Source organism: Trachypithecus francoisi, unplaced genomic scaffold (genome assembly GCF_009764315.1).
Source record: "Trachypithecus francoisi isolate TF-2019V2 unplaced genomic scaffold, Tfra_2.0 Lachesis_group10, whole genome shotgun sequence".
NCBI lineage: Eukaryota > Metazoa > Chordata > Mammalia > Primates > Cercopithecidae > Trachypithecus > Trachypithecus francoisi.
Genome location: NW_022681455.1, coordinates 45,664,731 through 45,685,273, shown reverse-complemented (window position 1 = coordinate 45,685,273; position 20,543 = coordinate 45,664,731). Strand labels below are relative to the sequence as shown.

General features: G+C 39.2%; 1 protein-coding gene across 5 annotated transcripts in view; it reads right to left on the bottom strand.

Annotated features, from left to right (window-relative positions):
• The window catches only part of RUNX2 (RUNX family transcription factor 2), a 242,214-nt gene that overhangs the window by 166,641 nt on the left and 55,030 nt on the right, over positions 1-20,543 (bottom strand). For 3 of the 5 annotated variants that reach the window (XM_033217353.1, XM_033217354.1, XM_033217352.1), the window contains exon 4: positions 6,337-6,510. The exons of the other annotated variants lie outside the window; for them this stretch is intronic. In XM_033217353.1, coding sequence (XP_033073244.1) covers positions 6,337-6,510 — 174 coding nt within the window. The remainder of the gene's footprint in view (positions 1-6,336; positions 6,511-20,543) is intronic. 5 annotated transcript variants of the gene reach the window in all.

Below are 20,543 nucleotides of genomic sequence, written 5' to 3'. Positions count from 1 at the left end.
TAAATCATGTCTAACGGACAGAAGAAAAAGAAATTAGTCCTGCAGGACACATGTCACTTAGACTGTTGGCAACAAGCCCAACTTGATAGGGATGAAGGTGATTGCCTGTTAAGAATCCGGAACTCACAGTCAACTGTAATAGCTGAAATGGCCTCCAGCAAGTCATTTCTCCAAGAATCGATTTCTTCCATCTGTGAAATATACACTTTTAGAATTGTTTTAGGCCTTTGGTTTGTAAATGGTAAAGAACTGCATAAATGAAAGTGACATACAGAAATTGGAGGAAGCTGAGCCACGATAAAGTACATTTCAGCTTCCCAAGAGTACTTGGTGGTAAGTACACAGGGCCATGGAGCTATGGAGAACTGCCTTTAATTCCTGTATTTACCACTTACTAGTAGTAAGTGGGACCTTGCGTGAGTTATTCCACCTCTCTACCATCAGTTTCCATAATAATGCCACCTATCTCATAGAGCTGTTGTGAGGAATGTATGAGTTAAACTCATTAGAACAATGCCTGACACATGATAAGCATTTAATAAATGGTAACTAACAGTAATTCAATCAAACAGACACTAGAAAAATATTACGGCTAGGATAATGGTGGGTGCCGCTTCCTGAAGAGGTCAGTGACCCATTTGTTCATTGATCACCCAACCAAAAGTCAGGTAGTGAGCAGGTACTGTGTAAGACAATGGGGGACACAAAGATGAATAAAACACGACTCTAGACTTGGAAAAGTTCAAAGTCTGATGGAGGAGACAGACATGTGAACAGTAATCATCAGCACATGGAACAAGATATAATCAAGGGTTGTACAAGGTGGCACGGGAGCCTGACTTGACTCTGCTTGGGTAGGTTGGAAGAGGCTTGACAGAGGTGGCAGCATTTGATTTGAGTTTTGAAGAAACAATAAAAATGTGTTTGGAAAGCCAGAACAAGGAAGAGTGTCTAGGCAAAGAAAAAAGCATGAAATACAATAACGTATTAATTTAAAATTAAAAAAACAACAAGTGAAACTTCAAATGAATTGCTTGTACATTACAAAAGGAGAAAGCCACAATAAATAGCATGATGGAATATCTAGCAGCCTGTGCAGAAGTGTCCAGAATCTCCTCCTGAGTGAAGGGCAAAGAGGGGTCTGAACCAAGGAAAAAAATATCCCGTGCACTTCCTTCCAGCATTTACATGCAGGGAAAATCAACTTTCATTGAGTGCTTAGAAAAACAACCAAGACTCAAAAGAACCAAGAGCTGCTTTTAAAGGAGAAAGGAAATCACGAAAGGGAACCCTGCAACCTAGCAAGAATCATGAGAAGGGAAGCCCCTTGGGTGTCTGCAAAGGCAATTTTATGAGCCACTGTAGGAGTGAGAATGTCGAGTCTCTTCTTTCTTAGCATCTTCTTTTCTCCACCCAACTGCTTCTCTGAGCTCCCCAGCCCCACTCCATCTTATCCTCCCTGAGTCTTCCCCACATCAGTAAATGGCACCACCATCCTCCAATTGTCCAGGCCAAAACTCTGAAGTCCTATATTCCCCTCACCGTCAGCGAGAGTTGTGAGCTCTCTTAAAAAAAAAGAGAGTATTCAGAATCCTTCATTGTCCTTCCATCTCCATTGCTACCACCATTAACTCTCTCGGGCTACTGCAGCAGCTTCCTGAACATAATTCTGCTTCTTTCTTTAGCCCGTTATGGTCCCTTCAAACAGCCTCCAAACAGGTTTTATTATGCATGTAAATGACATAATGTCATTCCCTTGCTTCACAACCCCCACTACACTGGTACCCCACTGCAGTCAGAACTAAACCCAAGCGACTATTGTGGCCCCCAAAACTCCCCATAATCTAGGCTTCGCATGAGTTTCCTACTGCCTGAAATGTCATTCCTCATAGATCTTCAAAGCTTTTCAAAGGAGCTTTTCTCAACTTTCCAATCAAAATTAGTTCCTTCCTTCCCCAAGTTGTTATCTATCAATTATCCTATTTCATTTTCTCACAGCATTTATTATTATCAGAGATTATCATGTACATATGCTTATTTACCTATTTATTGACTATATCTGACACTAAAATATAAGCTCTTTGTGAGCAGAAGGTGCAGTTCTCTCACTCGCATCAATGCCCGGCAGATAACAAGCACTCATGAAGTATTTTTTGAAAGAGTGAATAACAGAATAGCAGCGCATCGCCCACCCTAAAAGTGAGATGAACGTCCCAATCTACCAAACCAAAGGGCCTGGATCAGCATTATTTTTTAGGTGTAGCGGACCCATCTAGAGGATAATGAGTTTAAAGATACCTTAAGCAGTATCTCCCAACATCATACCCTGACTCTACCGCTATCGCCACTTTCTGAATCAAATGAAGTGAACATTTGTGACAGACTAGGAGTTTCCTGGCACCTAGAGACAAGCAGCAGATGTCTGAATGATAAGAAGAGGTCTAGAGGAAGCAACTTCCCCAGGAAGCTGTGGGGAGGCCCTGGGCCTTCAGCTGAACACCAGCCATTAAAGACTTCCACAAAGTATCACCATCAGACAGGCACTGCAAAGACACCAGTGAGGCAATACAGAATCAGACTGAAGTTAGGTGGAAACCACTTCAGTTAGGTTCTAGCCACCACATGGCTAGAACTTTTGGCCCTAGGAATTGCAAGAGACACTGGAAAAGGTTAACTATGAAACACTAAATGCTTATGACTTCCTCAATTTATGGTTGTTAATTTCATTTCACTCTTCTGGGAGTTTAAAGGCATCTTCTGCCTCTTATGTTGGCAAGTGGGAGAACTAGAGGGGACTATATAGCCATGATCATTATCTACAGTTTTGGGGTAAGAGCTTGAGATATCAAGAGTAGCAAGCCAATCACAGAGAAGTAACTGGGCCCTTCCTGTTACAAATCTCTTGTCCAAAGTATTACACGAACTAAAATGCAGATACGGCATATTGCAAAGAAGTTACAAAATCCATTACAGGCAAGAATTTAAATTTAGTCATGCAATTACGTTAACCCTAAACTGGAATAAAACCGAACGGTTTAACTATGTAAATGTTTTATTGAAATGTGATTTAAGCTGCTGCCCATCACTGGGGAACAATGACATCCTGGGACAGGAAATTAGAAGAGTTAATGCTACTAAGACAGATATGATATCCTCTCAACCCTGACTGCACTGATTTCTTCTCACCTGAACTTTCAATAATTCACATTTAATGAGACACTGCCACTGGGCTAGCCACAAAAGAAAATAAATCCCTGTAATAAATCCCTCAAAGAATGTACAATCTAGCAGGGTAGAAAAGGTGAATATACAGTGTCCTTAAAAGAAGGCAATCTTAACTAAAGCTTAGAGGATGGATACACTGTCTTTGGATGAAGGTTCCAGAACTCTTTCCTGAAAAAGATAACATAGTAGCCTTGGAGGATGGGTGGAATCTTGTCAGCAGACAGAGACTACTGTAGATGCATGGCTGGGTAAAGGGGTACAGAGAGAAGCACGTGTACTCAGGAATGGTATTACAGTTGGGGCACAGGATGTGGTATGCCAGGGCTAGGGAGGATAACTATCTCTTCAACTATAACTAAGAAGAGTGCTTTTCTTCTCTCTTCATATTACCTAATACCAAGTTTGCTACATGGGGTAGGTCCCAAATAGTACTTATTGAATAAACAGAGAAGTCAATCCAGAGATTTAAAAATTAAATCTATTCAATTCATTTTCACGTTGCTGCTGCTCCAGATGTTCCTGGGCTTTCCTTTAAAAACTGGGTCACAGTAGAACACTGCATCTCCTTGGTTATGGACAGATACGGGCGTTCTCTCACTCACAATATGGGAACATTTAAAGAAAGCTCACATGGCCAAGAGTGGTTGGGGTGACAAGTATGTATGTGGACATCTGGAAATTTGGAAAGTTTGAGAAAAGTTGTTGGGTCCAATACCTAGTGGATGTTGAAAAAAAAAGAAGACTGGTCTATAAATCAATTCTATTACTACTATAATCCCAAAATGAAGAGCACTAATACTCATAAAAATTCCAAGAAGCTATCAGTACCTAGAAATTAACTTGTTTTATATTTTCGTTTTCAGAAATATATCCAGTGAATGTATTCCCTGGCCTGCCAGTAACTTGCTGTGCAACTGCAGACAAGAAGCTTAACTTCCTGAGCCTCCCAACAGGGAGGGTGAAGAGAAGCTGACAACTGGAGGGGGGCCAGGCCTGTGGAGGTGGCCACACTCCCAATCTGCTCAGATGCATTTGTGGCACAGGCAAGCCCCACACCTCCTCTGAGCCTCACTCTCTGCATGCATATCTGCTAGGTGGGGATGCCGCTAAAACACAGATCCTCTTCACAATTTTTCCAGCCATTTGTTTCACGGTATCTAAGGTACCTTTAGGTTCTAAAATGTCCTCTGGATCTATTTTATGATCTCATCTTTAGATTTAAGGACAAAGCCTTGAGAGAAACATCTTCTTAAGTGAATCTAGCAACATGCAGGCTCCAAAAGCCATTTCTAAAGCATTAGTCATTAACAACATAAATAGCAGACAAATAATGATTAGAATACAGAAGTTAAACATTTAAAAAGCCAGTGGTTGCCAAATCATAGAACATATATTTATATATTTTTTATTAGTCATCATAAATCCATTACAAATCATATATAAACATATATATATGTGTATATATATATCCACATTTGCTTCTACAAACATACACACACACACACACAGTCTAAGGATTACTATAAAGACAAAAGGAAAGCTATTATATGCCTTAATGAATAATCTAAAGTCTACTACTTTATTTTTTTTACATATGTTTAGGTGGTATAAGCATGGATTTCTTATATGCATATAGTGCATTGAGGTGAAGTCTGGGCTTTTAGTGAACCCATAACCCAAACAGCGATCATTGTATCCAATGGGTCATTTTTCAACCCTCACCCCACCTCCCACTCTCCCACCTTTTATAGTCTCCAAGTCCACTACTTTAAATGCAGTAGCACCCATAGCTACAAGCTCCAAATTCACAAGTTAGTGTGAATTTTACTCTTGTGTTTTTATCAAAGACATATGTCTAGTGAACACATTGACTTTCCAATCCCACATATCAATGTTTAAAGTTTTATATAGTCTAAAACATGGCCATTCTTCAAAGGACAATAATGTTCTTAATGCAGGTATCTGGTTATCTTTAGTGTTTAGATGTCTGATTTTTATAATTTTATATTATTTTTAAAAATATACACTCATGCAAACTCATACATTCAGACTAAAATACATATACTCACAGAAAGTGAAACCTACTCTAATTATCCAAGAATACATTTGCATAATATGGGCAGGAGAGAAGAAGAGATAGGTCATTCCTTTTATAAACAATTATGTTTTGAGACCATTAAGAACATTCGAGCCTAACCGCTATAAACAAAAATCCAACCATAAAAAAGATCCATGTTGAGAGCTTAATACACATTTTGTTTTGACTTACTTTCCCTCTATTCTAGTCCACCTCTACCAATGATAGCAACTAGATGACATGTAAACTTCCTTTCAGCTCTCAATAATCTGTAAATTAAAGATTTATAATTAATACACTCTCTTGTCATCACAAGCTAAAAATTTTCAAACTAGTCTTTAAATAAATCTGTGTTTGCACAAGTGGGGCAAAAAGAAAAGAGTTGGGGATCTTAATGCACCAAATGTGAATGATAAGTCTGTAATGTAACGCCGATGTTAATTTCTCAGAAGAAAGGTAAAGTAAGTAGCTGACTAGAATTTATAAAGAGAAATGTCGAATGGGGAACCAGAGCTAAATGTAAATCAGAAGTGAATTCTGTGTGCCTGATGAGTCACTCATTGACCTTGCCTTATAACTACCAATCAAGGCTTCCTGTTCGCCCTGGGCAATTTTTAAGCAGACTTAATGAAACAGTTACACATGCAAGAAATGTAAGCCCAAATCTGAGACGGTAACACTAATTTTCTAATAGTAAGGGTGTGATGTTATCCCCTGCACCACCTGGATACAATATAGAAATGTATAATAAACATTCTCCCAAAGTGCATTATTACCATTCCACCTGGGTGTAGACTGAGATTGCTGCAGAGTAGAGCATTAGTAGAAATATCCCCCAAAATGTTATCCCCAAGTTATTGAATGTTATAATTTTTTTAATAAAAAAGAAGAAATCAGTGTCTTCAAGTCTTGATTCTTTAATAATAAGCCGCTTCACAGCTCCAGGAGTTTTGAAGTGAACACATCTCCTCTGGTAGCCCCTCACCCCCAGCCTGCCAGCGTCTATGCAAGTGAAACCTATGAGTCTGTCTTACCTGTAATCTGACTCTGTCCTTGTGGATTAAAAGGACTTGGTGCAGAGTTCAGGGAGGGCCGTGGGTTCTGAGGCGGGACACCTACTCTCATACTGGGATGAGGAATGCGCCCTAAATCACTGAGGCGGTCAGAGAACAAACTAGGTTTAGAGTCATCAAGCTTCTGTCTGTGCCCTGGAAATAGCAAATCATAAAATAAAAGCATATTAATTAGCTGAACAATTGATCATGCTAAATAGATATGTGAACATACAAACTGGGAGTTTAAGCCAAGGAATTATCAATATTAATATTTATAATGACGTGTCTACATAATGCCTTCCATTTCAAATTGCTTTATGAGCGGTATCTAGTGGCCAGCATTCCTAGCTGTGTTTTATAAATGGAGAGCTGAGGTCTCAGAGGGCAACTTGGAGTCAAGCATCAGTAGAGAGGCCGGACACTAGGCGCCTTCTCTGGTCTTCTCAGTGAGGAAAAAAAAAAAAACAGGAGAGGTGTGTATTGGGGGTGTTTGCTTGTTTCATGATGGAGGAAATCCCCTCTGAAAGTTCAGAGAGTCCATGCATGTTAGCCACAATGTCACAAAGCTGGAGCAGAGACACAGACAAACACATTTGTCAAAGGGAAATTTCCATGAAGACCATGGTGACTTTTCTTTAACGTTACAACTACTCTTTATTAAGACTCTTTTCTGGAAAATTAAAACTCAAACCTAAACCCCTCTAAGAAATGAAAAAACAGAAATGTAAGCAGGGAAACTCAAATTCTCGAGGAATCTGGATATTTTGTGATATGCCAAAGCTGGAAAGTGTATAATAAACTCTGTTAAATCAGAGAGAATGCTTTTTTATTTTAAATCCACTACTGTGGTTTTAGAAAAGAAGCTGAAATATACTCTTTGAGTAAACATGTGACTGTGACAATTCATTATCTGGGGGGGAAAAAACCTTTCTATCTCTCTTCCAGTTTATTCAAGTCTAAAACCTAAGGAAATTCTGAGTATTAGAGAAATACACAAAATTAAAATAAACCAAGGTATTAAGACTTCTTAAAAATCATCAAATCATTCTTAACAAAAGACATACTAGTGTCTTGGTGCAAGTATAACACAAAAGCATCTGAATATGGGTGTGCCATAGTAGAGTAAATCTATAGGGTGGTGCTATTGGGAACAGATGCAATGCCTAATAGAGAAACAGAAATGGACTGTGGATTCCTTCCTCCAGATTCTGTGCCAGTGAGGCCCTAGGGTGCTGCCCCAACATTTTAGTATAACTATTAAGTGACTGAAGCTGATTCGAGGAAGAGCCACCAAGATGATGATGGGATTAAGAGTTTGCCCCTTGAAGAGAAACTAAGGGAATTAGAATGGTATCCATAAAAGGAAAAAACCATGAAGAAGATTTATGACAAGCCTTCAAGCATGAGAGGTTTTCACTACTCTACGGGTAATGCAAACGTCTTAGCTTCCACTTAATACAGAACAAGATAAATGTATCAGGATAGGGTTAAATTGAATATTAGAATTTCCCAACTATAAGCTGTCTTCGTAAGACAAATTCCTTATTTTATTTGCCCCAAAATGTATTTTCCTGTCTCCTTTTTCATTGCCTACCCAGCCCAAAGAAAACAGATAGGAAGCCAAGGCTTGGTAATATGAGTGTAGCTGTCTCCACGGCCAAACGTGTTCCAACTAGACCCATTAACTGAAATGCACCCACCACCCTATTTCCTGCCAGTGCAAGATCTTGGGCATCTGCTATAACAGAGGGACTAGACCTAGGAGAAAAATGAACAGGAAAAATTAGAGAAATTCATTGTTAACGGTTGTTTTCCCCACCATTACTGTTTTGTATACAGATTACAAATAGATTTTAGATCCCTAGAGGACTTTTAGAGATGACCCAAAACAGCTCCTAGACCCTGGCAAGTAAAGTGTTCACCTATGAAGTGACTGAGTTGTGCAGAGGTAGAATAACGAGCTTATGGTCCTCGGCTGCCGACTAGCTCAGCCTCAACGAGGATATAGCCCTGGTCAGAGGTGACTGAGCTTTCCGTTCATCGTGTGGCACCATCAATGCTGGTATTCTAGCTTTCTCTTCCCTTCCTCTTCCAGCTGCCATGGAGGACTGAAAATATCCAGATCATATAGAGTGAGACACCTAAGAACTAAGCCCAGTGAGGTGCCAAGGGTGGTTTTCAACATAAGCAGAAGTAGCAACAAGGATTCAATTACAAAGTTAATAATTCACCCATTACCCTAAACAAACGGCTGTAGCCTAACTCACCAAACTTACATCGGTACATCTTGTTGGGTCTAACTAGTTTCACAATTAGGGAATTATATAGTACTTGTCACAGATCCATGGAGTCTGTGCCTCACACTCACACACACATGCACAGACACACACATACACACACATAGTATTGGTGTGGTGTTGATACAGCTGTAAACATTAACAAGAAAGCTTACGGAATTGTCTCTGGAAGTTATTTTTCTTAATAGGCCATATTTTTGGAATGGCAGGTTCCCTGAGGGCTGAGGGGAGGGCTACATGATCTTGCATGGTTCCTTTATACACTAAGACTTTACGTGGGCTATGGGTCACAAGAAAATTTAATAAGCTTTGCCTCTGCTTTCTATAGCCTTTTCATTAGGTTTTCCTAGAGGCTGTATGAGATGTGAGCTCAGACTGTACATGTGTGAGTACATTTTTACTTTCTCTTAGCCCAGTGCTTTCAGGAGGAATAAGAAGTTGCAGGCAAAAATAAAGGACTTAGGCTAGGACTGGTAAGTGTGAAAAATTTTAAAGCAGGTGAAATTTTAAAACCCTCAATGACCTTTTGGAAATTATCTTCAAAGAGTGCTTCCAAGTATCTACAGGCACCCTAGAATAATTCAGGAAACATTTATCTGCAGATGCACACACACAAAAACATATGCATTTTTCTTTGTAGATATCTGCCCCTTCACAGCCACCACTGCAACCACAACAAAATGTACTCTTCATAATGTATGAAGTACATTGAAGAACAAAGTACATTGAAGAGCAAAAGCCAAACACGTTCTTCACATTTCAACTATGACAAATACCTGTTACCACTAAACCACATCAGGGTAACACTCGAATGATGGGCTGAAAGAGGGTGTACTTAAATCTCCAGCACCCAATTCCTTCAGAAATCAAGAACATAGAAGACCAAGGACACACTGACTAAGTCAAGGACAGGGTATTATGTCATAGAGCAGTGAGGACTAAACCTCATCTAAAGGGCCAATGAGTAGATCTTCCAAGCAGGAGAAGGGTATGAAGAATGGAAAACTCCTGTATTATACTTGAAACTCTATGTAAAAATGCTCAGTCCTGGATCCCTACTCTAGCTGAACTTTCTCCCAGAATCCTTCCATCCTCGCTGAATAAGAAAATTCAGGGAGTTTTGAAACATATGGATGTCCAGGCCCCATATCAGATCAATTAAATCAGAATTTCTGATAGTGGTACCCAGGGAAAAGGTCTCTGTTTTTCAAGAGTTCACCACATGATCCAATGTGCAGCCAGGATTGAGAACCACTGCCCAAGGTGATCTCAATCTCATGCACTAAATACCACCTATTTATACCAATGACTCCCCCTTTTCTGGGTTGAGCCCTGACCTCTGTCTTGAGTTCCAGCTTTGTGTGTTCCACTGCCTACTTGACATCTTCCCTGGGATGTTCCAAAGGCATCTTAAATGCAGTATATTCAAAACAGATTTTTTTATTCTCCCCTACAAAAAAAATCCTATTTCTAATAGTCCCCCATCTCAGTAAATGGCACTAGCCACTCAGTTTCCTAAGCCAAAAGCCTAGACATTTTCCTTGATTTCTCCTTATCTTTCTCTCTCCACATTCAATCCATTACCGAGCCCTGTCATTTCTATCTCAACGCTATATCTCAAATCAATTCAGTTCTCTCCATTTCTACTGACATAACCTTGGCCTAAGACTGTAGCATTTCTCTCTGGGCAGCTGAAAATTTGTCTCCTTTTCAGTTTCCCATCTCAAGAGCTTTCCATATTCCTGAAGTGCTCCTCCCTGATTCCTTGTAGGGCCCACTCTCTCTTACCCGTTAGACCTCAGAACGAACACCACCTCCTATGAGAGGCCTTGTCTGTCTCCCTAACCAAAATAGGTTCCCACCCTCTTGAGCACACCCTCTCTTTATTTTCTTTATGGCAGTCACCACAATCTATAATTATCTTGTGTATTTATTTTTGTCTCTCCTGTAAGACTGTAAGTCTCATGAGAATGAGCCCTCTGTCTTGTTTACAGCTGTAAACTCACGACCTAGTTCAGTGCCTGCTACCCAGTGGGTGCTCAGTAAATATTTATGCAATAAGTGAATGAATGAATATTCTCCTCTTTTAGATAAATTCCTTGAGTGAAAGAAAATTTTCTGGTCCAGGATATCATATTATATATATCATATTCTTTCCCCAAAAAAGTTCTTCTTGTTTGACGATCTAGTGAATCTAGTGGGCAAAACCTTTCTCTGGAGACAAGCCCTTATTCGTGCTTCCTACAAAATTTTACTGAAGGACGTTCGTTTAAGTGAAAACTTGCTTTCTTTCTGGAAAATCCTATTTGCTTTCACTGTAAATCTTAAGCATTGTTGAAAGTCACTGGGAATCAGAGAGATGAAAAGGGCTATAGAAATCATTTAGACTCTAAAGTGTAGAGTAATATGTTCTTTTATGGATGAGGACCCAGAGTGGGGACGTGCCTTACCCAAAGTCATATAGTTAGTGGCAGGACCAGACTCAGTTTTCCTGATTGCTACTCCGGGGCTGTTTTCTCTCCCATTGCCAACCAGCTTATTTCAGCTCATAATAGTTCAGCAGCAGTCATTCAGGGGAAATCATGATCAAAAATCAATTTAAAATTAAAAACAAAAAAGTGGTTTCCAGAAAAGATTTCTTTCAAAAAGTTGAGTGTGTTTAGTTGAATATGACTTTTGTTGCAATAAATTCAGGGGCACAAGAAGAAAGCATAATCAAAAGGTCACAGCATTCACACATCCTTAGAGCAAAGACAAATGAGAAACAGTTAAGTCCCTAAGCCACAGTCTAGCGAATCACCCCATTGTGCCCTACCCATAATGAAAGTTAGTAACACTACCATTATAACTTCTGCTTTCAAAAATCACACATCTGAAACTGGCACACGAAGACTCTGAAAATGTGGTCTGTGCACTATGAAAGTAAACTTGACTCTGTGTGATGTGACGCATTTTGCCCATTTTTATGAAAGTTGATTGAGAAACATTTAACAACTTCGGAGAGCTACATGGCTCCCCAGCCAGAAACTTACATTCTCTGTACTATATCCACAACCTGATGCACTGCACCCGTCAGCGCACCCTGAAGAACGTCAAAATGCACTTACAAAAAACAAAACAAGGCACCTTTCATGAAGAGTGTGCCATGGGATGCCCAGTCTACCCTAACGTGGCACAGCAGAGTCATTCCGCTGATCACTAGGGCACGATGTTTGGAAGCTCATCTTTTTGGAGTAGTATTTTGACTTGATTTTAAAAATTCCTTACGTATCTACTTGTATCCTAAGTATCATGAAAACATAATTTTTAAATAAAATAAAGTTTAAAAGAAGATCTGTAATAGAGCATCAATAAGGAATCAGTACCATGTCCATATTTGGGTCAGTTAGTGCAACGAATGTGTACTGGTTATCTACTACACGCAAGCCTCACTAGGTATTGTGAGGAAGGGATAGAAAAATAGATAAGACAATATCCTTGCCCTCAAAGAGTTCACAGTCTAGTGGGGAAGAAAGCAATTAAATATAACTGAAGAAAGACTGTGGGGAGGGCAATCACTAAAATGCCTTGATTGCGGATCAGTTGAGAAAATCTGAATATGAACTATTTTTACATATTAAGAAAGTGGTACTTCCTGTGATTATGCAGAAAAATGTCCTTCTTATTTAGAAGGGCTAACATATATTTAGGGATTAAATATCCTGACGTCCAGTATTTGCTTTAAAATATTTGGGCACAATAGTAGGTGAGGAAATACGCCAAAAAATAAATAAAAGGTGATGGGTAGATAGGATTGTATTCAATATAATCTCTATTTTTATGTTTGAAATTTTTCGTAGCAAAAAATTTTAAAAGTATTTAAGTATTATAGGAAGTACAGGGGAACAATTTATTCTGACTAAGGGGAAAGAGAAAACCGTCACTGACAAGATCATGATGCTGTCCTTGAAGGCTGAGTAGGATTTTGATAAGCAGAGAAGAAACAAGGAAAGTTAGCTGGAAGAAAAAGGATGAAAACCTGACAATAAATATCTTGTGAGACAAGATGATGCTAAAAAAAAAATATACACACACACACACACACACACACACAAACATGCACACACATATATACATCTATATATGTATGTGATATCAGTCTAAACAGATACACACCATTCTTCAAACCACTTTATACCTCTAGTCTTACTACTATGCATTAATTCTTTTAAGCTATGCGGTACCTGTGGGAATCTGCCCTTTAAAGACAGTTCTCGGCTGGGCGCAGTGGCTCACACCTGTAATCCCAACACTTTGGGAGGCCGAGGCGAGTGGATCACCTGAGGTCAGGAGTTCAAGATCAGCCTGACCAACGTGGAGAAACCCCATCTCTACTAAAAATACGAAATTAGCCAGCCATGATGGCACATGCCTGTAATCCCAGCTACTAGGGAGGCTGAGGCAGGAGAATCGCTTGAACCCGGGAGGCAGATGTTGCGGTGAGCTGAGGTGGCGCCATTGCACTCCAGCCTGGGCAACAAGAGCGAAACTCCGTCTCAAAAAAAAAAAAAAAAGAAAGAAAGAAAGGAAAAAGATACCTCTCTTGATGAATAAAACCACACTTTGGCAGTCCAGGAGCCTCATCCACCATGCATTCAGACTTCACTGGAAGAGAGGAGTGACTGGGGAGACATGAGCTAATTTTGCTGTCACCAAGTATACGATTGAATAAAGTCTGGTCCAATACTCTAGGGCTCAAGCCACAGGATATAACAGTTTCAGAATGTTGTGACAATAATCCCTGGAGTATAAAGGAAGAGAGGAGAGGACTTGTATCAGAATTACTATTTCTCAGAGAAAATTGGTTATATTTCCACAGAGCTACTATTCCACAGCAGTTTTGGAAAAAATAATGAGATCCTTCACTTCTAATCTATCCTAAAAGTGCTACATGAAGCAGTGGGTTCAGGTTGACTAATTTTAAAGTCATGATTGCATTCCACATGTAATTGTTGCATTTCTACTGCTAAGGATGAGCTTTACTGTATCTTAGGGAGTTCAGTCGATGGTTTTCAGCAAAAGCAATAGCACAAAGAAGATTACACAGACTCAAGTACGTTCTTAGGGAAGCCACACAAAATTCTCATCCACATACTTTATTATAACTATTGAGGCTTTAGATTAAAAAACTTTGATTATCTGCATTCCTACATACATGTAAAAATGAAAATACTATGGAGAAAAGTGAAAGTCTGCTCCTCTGTTTACTTTCAGATGACTACATTTCACTGGTGGTTTGTGAATGTCTAGAAATCAAAGACCTATACTCTTGTAATGTTTAGTTAAGCCCTTTGCCTCTCCCTTCCTCCTCAAACCATCCCAACCAGCTTCTCCTCCGATTTCCTTATTTTCATCATCATCATTTTCTAGTCTCTCAGGCTCAAAATCCAGTGTAGGCGTATCTTTGTCACCTCCTTTCCTAGACCCCCATCATCCACTCCAGCCCATTTCTATAGTTTCTTCAGGAATGGGCCCCTACTAGAACCCTCCTAACTTCTGGCCTGTGGCTAATACAACAGAGGAGCAGCCTGGCATATTTGGAAGGGCACCAAAATAGAACCCTGTTGGTCTTAGTTTCCTCATCTACCAAAAAATGAAGAGCTAGTTTCCATGATTTCTGAAATTCTTTCTGCCCACAAATCCTAACATTCATGTCACTTACCTGCTCAAAACCTTTCAATTGTCTTCCATTGTCTACTGAATTAAATAGAGCCCCCTGAGCCCAGCAAGGACCTGGAAAATATGGTCGCAAAATGCGTTGTCACTTTCATTTCCAATGGCTACAACTGTACTGCTCCCAGCCTGTGCTCTACTCACACTGGTCTATCGACAGTCCAAATACACCCTGTGCCTTTGCTCAAGTTGTCCCCTCCACTTGGAACACCCTCTCCCCAACAACTCTGTTTGGCAAAATCCCTTCCAAGCTCAACTTGGTCATCACATTGTTCTGGTGCTTCCCGTCTCAAAAGCCTTGATGATCCCTCTGATTTCTATCCCAGCAAGCTCAGAGCAACTACAACTGTGTTTTGTCTACTACATGTGGTTGTGCTTAGGTGCGGTAGGCATCCAGTAAGCATTCACTTACTATGAATTGACATAAAATATTTATACAACATTTCAAACCCTGTTATTTTAGATTTTCCTAGACTTGACTGAGAACCCCTTCAAGATAGGTGTCACGTTTTACGTCTAGCACGAAGTTGGAGACTAGGTACAGAGATGTCACACAACAAATGACTGCTGAATTAATAAATAAGAACATGGATAAATCTATAATTATCTGTACTTCTGTCCAGTAAAGACAAAGAGGACAGAAAAAAAAAAAAAAAAAAGAAGCTGGTTATTGGGAAACATTTCCCACAGTAAAATTGATGAGTCTATAATCTTTGCTGGGAAAGGCTGCTGAGTCATCTTTTTCCCTAAGAGTGCACTGTCTGATTCAGGTCAAAAACTATTTCTGGACTAGAATAATGAAATGGGCTAAGAAACTGTCTTCATGTTTAAGGCCTCTAGCCCTTTGAGCCGCTGGAAATTAATAGCCATGCAATATGACACAGGATAACTCGTGAGTAGAGACAGCCCTAGAGCAATGTTAGTGTGTGGCTTCAGACAGAGGACCACAGATCATAAACAAATCTGCTTCCAGAAGATTCCTCTCTGATGGCATTTCAAAAATGAGCTAACGAAGCTTCTCTCTAAGGGCCCCTCTTAATATATAAACCAATTTCTAAAGGAAAAAAATCATAATCACTACCACATATCTTCAAGAGTCCCCTTTCAGCTCTTAAACAGAGTCAGGCATGTAGGATTCGGCGTTTATCAAGAGAGAAGAGAAGAAGAACAATTTCACCCAAGAGAGGTCTAAAGCCTTTCCAGTCTCTTGGGTGAAACATAATTATGGGAAGAAAAATATAATCTACTCAAGAGACATAATTACATGGTTAAGCCATAGACTCCATAGAAATATTCTAGGGACTCCAGCTCATAGAAAAAATGTTAAAAGTTGAATTTGCTTTCTTTTAATACTAAAAGGCACCCATTTAGACCACTGACATAAAGTTCACTATCTCAATCTCATAGGTAGTCATTTTTAAATACAATTAGATGTGTGTGAGAGAAACGCGAAGGCCTGCTTCTTTCAAAATTTAGGCTTCTAAGGGTTGAAGAACTCAAGATCTTTGAATAAATACGTTAGTAAATAAAAGAATTGTATGATGTTAATTTGAATGTCTATAAATGCAAGTTCCTTTATAACTTTTAGGTTTTAGGCTGTGGTGAATCACAACAATCAAAGCATACAGTGTCCGGGAGAAAGGACAGATTATCAGGCTATGCCAATATCAGTCACACTTCAGGAAATAAATTATAATAAACACGTGCTTACAGTATAATCCCTTTTCTTGAGATAATGGACTAAAAAAACTTGAGACATCTGAAGAAAAAGAAACTTTATAGGAGGTAAGAAGCAAAGAAGGATTAAAATTTTTTTTTAAAAGACCAGATGAAAGCATCATGGAAATATACAAGACGAGAAGTAATACTTTTTGCAGGCAAGAAAAAAGAGCTAACAGGGAACCTGGCTAACTTCGCTGTAGCTCCTCTCTCATGTCCTAATACACCTCTAACCTACTATGCCTCCTTATTACAAATCTACTGATATTGTCTCATTTCAGACCTACTACTCAAATTTGTCTGCCTGTTGTTTCCAAGGATGCTTCCATCCCTTCTTACTCCAATTCAAAGTACAATTACATGAATTAGGATTTTTCAGAGTTGTAAGAGAATATAGATTTCATCAGACCAGGTTCTTCCTTTTAGAAAAATAATTAATGCCCAGAAAAATACCGAGACTAGCTTTGAAGTCATGGAACTAGGCAGCGACACTGGGAGGCAGTCCCCTAAACGGCCTGAGCCTCCTTTTTCCTATACCAGGCTGCCACTGAGGGAAAGAAGAAGGAAACGTGGAGCAAAGAGACCAGAAGGACACATTAAGAAAAAGTGCAGAAGCTTACTTCAAAGATGTTATTACATTACGCCCAGTCTCTCTGACTCCGTTTTATCAGTTGTTCTCCTACTAATTACAACTCAACATCCACACCATCCTGGACCCTGTGAATCTTCATCTCTCCCTTGACATTACGGGAAATGAACAAAAAATCTCTTTCTCTATGTCTACACTTCACTTCCAAAACTTAGTAAAACTTGAGCGTTTTAGTTCCAAAAACATTTTCTTTGCCTTCTTTCTCTATAATATGTTCACACATACCACAGTTCTTTGTGTTTCGAGCACTTATAGAGACCCCACTGAGAGATGTAAAGATTTTTTTAGCGGTAACATTTTCAGCAATGGAAATAGCAGTTTTCGTAGCTGAACAAAAAGCATCACTGTTTATTTGCCAATCCAGCTAAACATGGATGGCATTATTCTTCAAAGGGTGCAGTGACAACTAGTCTACAAACAGACTGTCACGCAATTCCTGGATCCTGGCTCAATTTCCTTAGCATGCGATCTTTTCTGTTTCTCTTTCATTATGATGGTTTTGTGCATATTTTATGTGAGACAGCGAGTGAGACAGAGAAACAGAGACAGAGTGTGTTTTAAGCAAAGAGAAACACTACACAGATGTAATTAAAAAGGCAAACGGCTCCTGTCTTGACATTCACTGCTGCAGCAGCAGAACATCATTCTCAATTTTCTCATTTCTGTAACAGGAAGAAAATGTTAAAAAGTAATAACCAAAGAAAAAGTCAGCCAACTCCCACAGCCTGGTCTTGCTGTGCTGAATGGCAGAGAAGATCACAGAGGAAGAAAAAAGAAAACGACAGAAGAAAGGAGGGGGAGAATTTCTTGCTTAAACTGGACCTAGTCCAGCTGGCAAGAAGAGGTGGTTTTCTTAACGCCTGCAAAACCTGATTACTTTTTTTAAAGGAATGAAGAAGAAGGAGATGTAAACACAGCCATTAAAACAGATTTAAGGTACTTAGTTTTAATCTAGTCTAAGACCTCTTCAATTGTATGCTGCTCTGCAATTCTCTGCTTGCTAGACATTAATACAGCGCATAGGCACATGTCAATGTCTTCTAACCAGTGAACGCTTTCCGCTGAGCTCTGTGGTTACCCTCTCAGGTCAGGCATGGAAGGAACAGCAGCTTAAGCAATAATGGATGCATGTCTGTTACGTGCTATGTCTGTCAGAAGTCTGTTTTACGACATTAAAGGACTATTGTGTTTATATCTACACAACAGGTCTTAAACAGATTGTTTAAACATGATTAAACAAGAGACGTCTTTGAAATAACCCCCCTAATAAAATTCAGATGGGTAAGGAACTGAAAAATGCAGTCAACAATATTTTGAAAAATCATTTCTCTCTAAGCTGCAAGGGTAACATGATATAAACTCCAAAATAAAACAGTTTTTACAAGTTAAACTCAAAGGATTACCTCATATATCAGCACCGTTTTCCAATGGAATAGCATTTATCCACCTATCCATCCACCCTTTCTTAATGCTGTTGCACAAGTTGCTAGTCTTGATAGACAGATAATTGCTTTATTCAACCAGTTGTAATGAAGGGGAGTCTATTGTGTTAATTCCAGTATTCTTATCTTCTGTGAACTCTGAATAAGGAACTGAAAACTCTACCTCTTCATTTCAGAACTACTGGAGTTTACTCACATTCAAATCTGTTAAAGTGTTCTTACATTCCACTCTGTCACTAAAGGTGCCAAGTATTTTGAGTAGGATCAAGTTATCGTTATATAAAAAGGAATCAAGAGTAGTGCTAAATGGAGTTAGAAGACAGCAAGTTTTACTCTTTTTTTCAAAGCACAACAGATTTTTTTAAAGTGTGTTATTCTTAAGAAAAGGAAGCAGGTTGGTGTGGGTTAATATTAAAAAACATCCTTCGAGTGATTACATTTAAAGCCTTTTTTTGTTTTTCAAAAGCAAATGTAGTGTTTAGTTTTGTGCATATCTGCCTGCTGGCTTCATGCTGAATTAATCAATAATGACAATTTGGTGAAATGTTTTTCTTTGGTCCATATGAAATATATTCCCTTTTCCATATATATGTACATATATGTGGTTATAAATTTATATTATTTCTATTATATGCATACATATGTGTACAGAGAGGAATAACCCAGCCAGAGGAACAGTGTTACTACTAACATTAGTTCCATGTCTCTATCCAGGTAATTAGGGATGCTGTCCTCTCAAGGCCCAACATGCTTTATAGTCTGTTTGCACCATGACATCACAAACACTTCTGATCACAAATACCTTTCTTTGCAATAGAAACATACCTTTCTTTGCAATAGGAAGTTCTCATCCTTCTGCCTAATTAGATGCCTTCGTTTTAGTTCAAAATGATACATACTGAAGAACCTATGAAGCTCACTGGAAAAGAAGTAATGCAATCTGGAAGAATGGGATAATCCCTGAAAGAACATCATCATTTAATTATTTCTCTTGTGGGTCCTATCTCTTTCATGGACCTTTCATTGAGAATGTTCTCAGGAATGGCATTCTTTCTGCTCAGAGAATGGGCTCTTCTCAAGATTTAACTTGCCTAATGTCTCAACAAATCCTACTAACAACCCTTGCAATTAAACACAGAAAGTCTGTCCTATGGCAGACACCTGTAATCTCACCTACTCAGGAGGCTGAGGCAGGAGAATAGCTTGAACCCAGGAGATGGAGGCTGCAGTGAGCTGAGATCGCGCCACTGCACTCCAGCCTGGGCGACAGAGAGAGACTCCATCTTAAGAAAAGAAAAAGAAAAGAAAAGAAAAAGAAAAAAGTATGTCCTGTGGAATTGATGACTGCCCAAAATGCAGTACGAAAGAGAACATGTGACTGAAAGGAGACATGGGTTCTGCTACTAATAGCAAGTTGTGAACTTCTCAGGTATAGAGTTTTCTCATCTGTAAAATAACAAGTGACCCAATTTGCAATCCTAAGAATCAATAATGCTATGGATTCCTCACCTGTCACTATGAGTTCCACAAATACATACACACACACATTTACACATAATTAGTGAACTTAATGTAATAGCTAAAAGACCAAGGCAGTGTCTGACTAAAAAGGAGAATCTCATATCTAATTCTGGGCGTGACTATACAAGGAGTAGGAAAACTTGGGAGTCTATTCCTAGCTCTGCTACTAAGTTAGTTGTGAGGCTGTAGGCAAATAATCTATCATCTCTATGACTCAATTTCCTCCTATGACTCAACTTCCTCATCCATCAGAAAAAGAAAGTATCTGCATCACAGGGATGTCATCAGAACAAAATGTAATAAGAGGTGAAAATGACTTACACAGGTAAAACCACTATTCGAATGCAATATTCACTTATCAATTAAAATGTCCTAAGCACTATTATGTTCCATGAACTACGCTAAACTAGGAGGCTCATGGTATACTGGAAGGCATCATAAAAACAAATAATTACAGCAGTGTGAAAAATAATATAATTAAAATATGAAGAGGAAACCAAAGAGGAGTCAAAGATTAAATACTTGACTTTCAAGAGCAGTCAGGAAGGGCTCCCAGAGAAGACAGCATTTGAGTAGACTTAAAGAATGAGTAGAATTCAGTCAAGCAAATGCAGAAGAAGATAACATTCCAACCAGAAGGAACAGCAGGTGCAGACACTGAGATGAGAAAGTATAGAGTGAAGCAATTTGGCATAGCTGGAGCTCAGCCACAGGTGTGTGGGTGGAAGGCAGTTGGGCAGAGCAGATGCTGAAGGGCATGTCAGTGTGCCACCAAGTCTGAACTTCATCCTGCAAATAACAGGGAGACATTGAAGTATTTTAAGCAAGGGTGTGCCATGAGTTGGT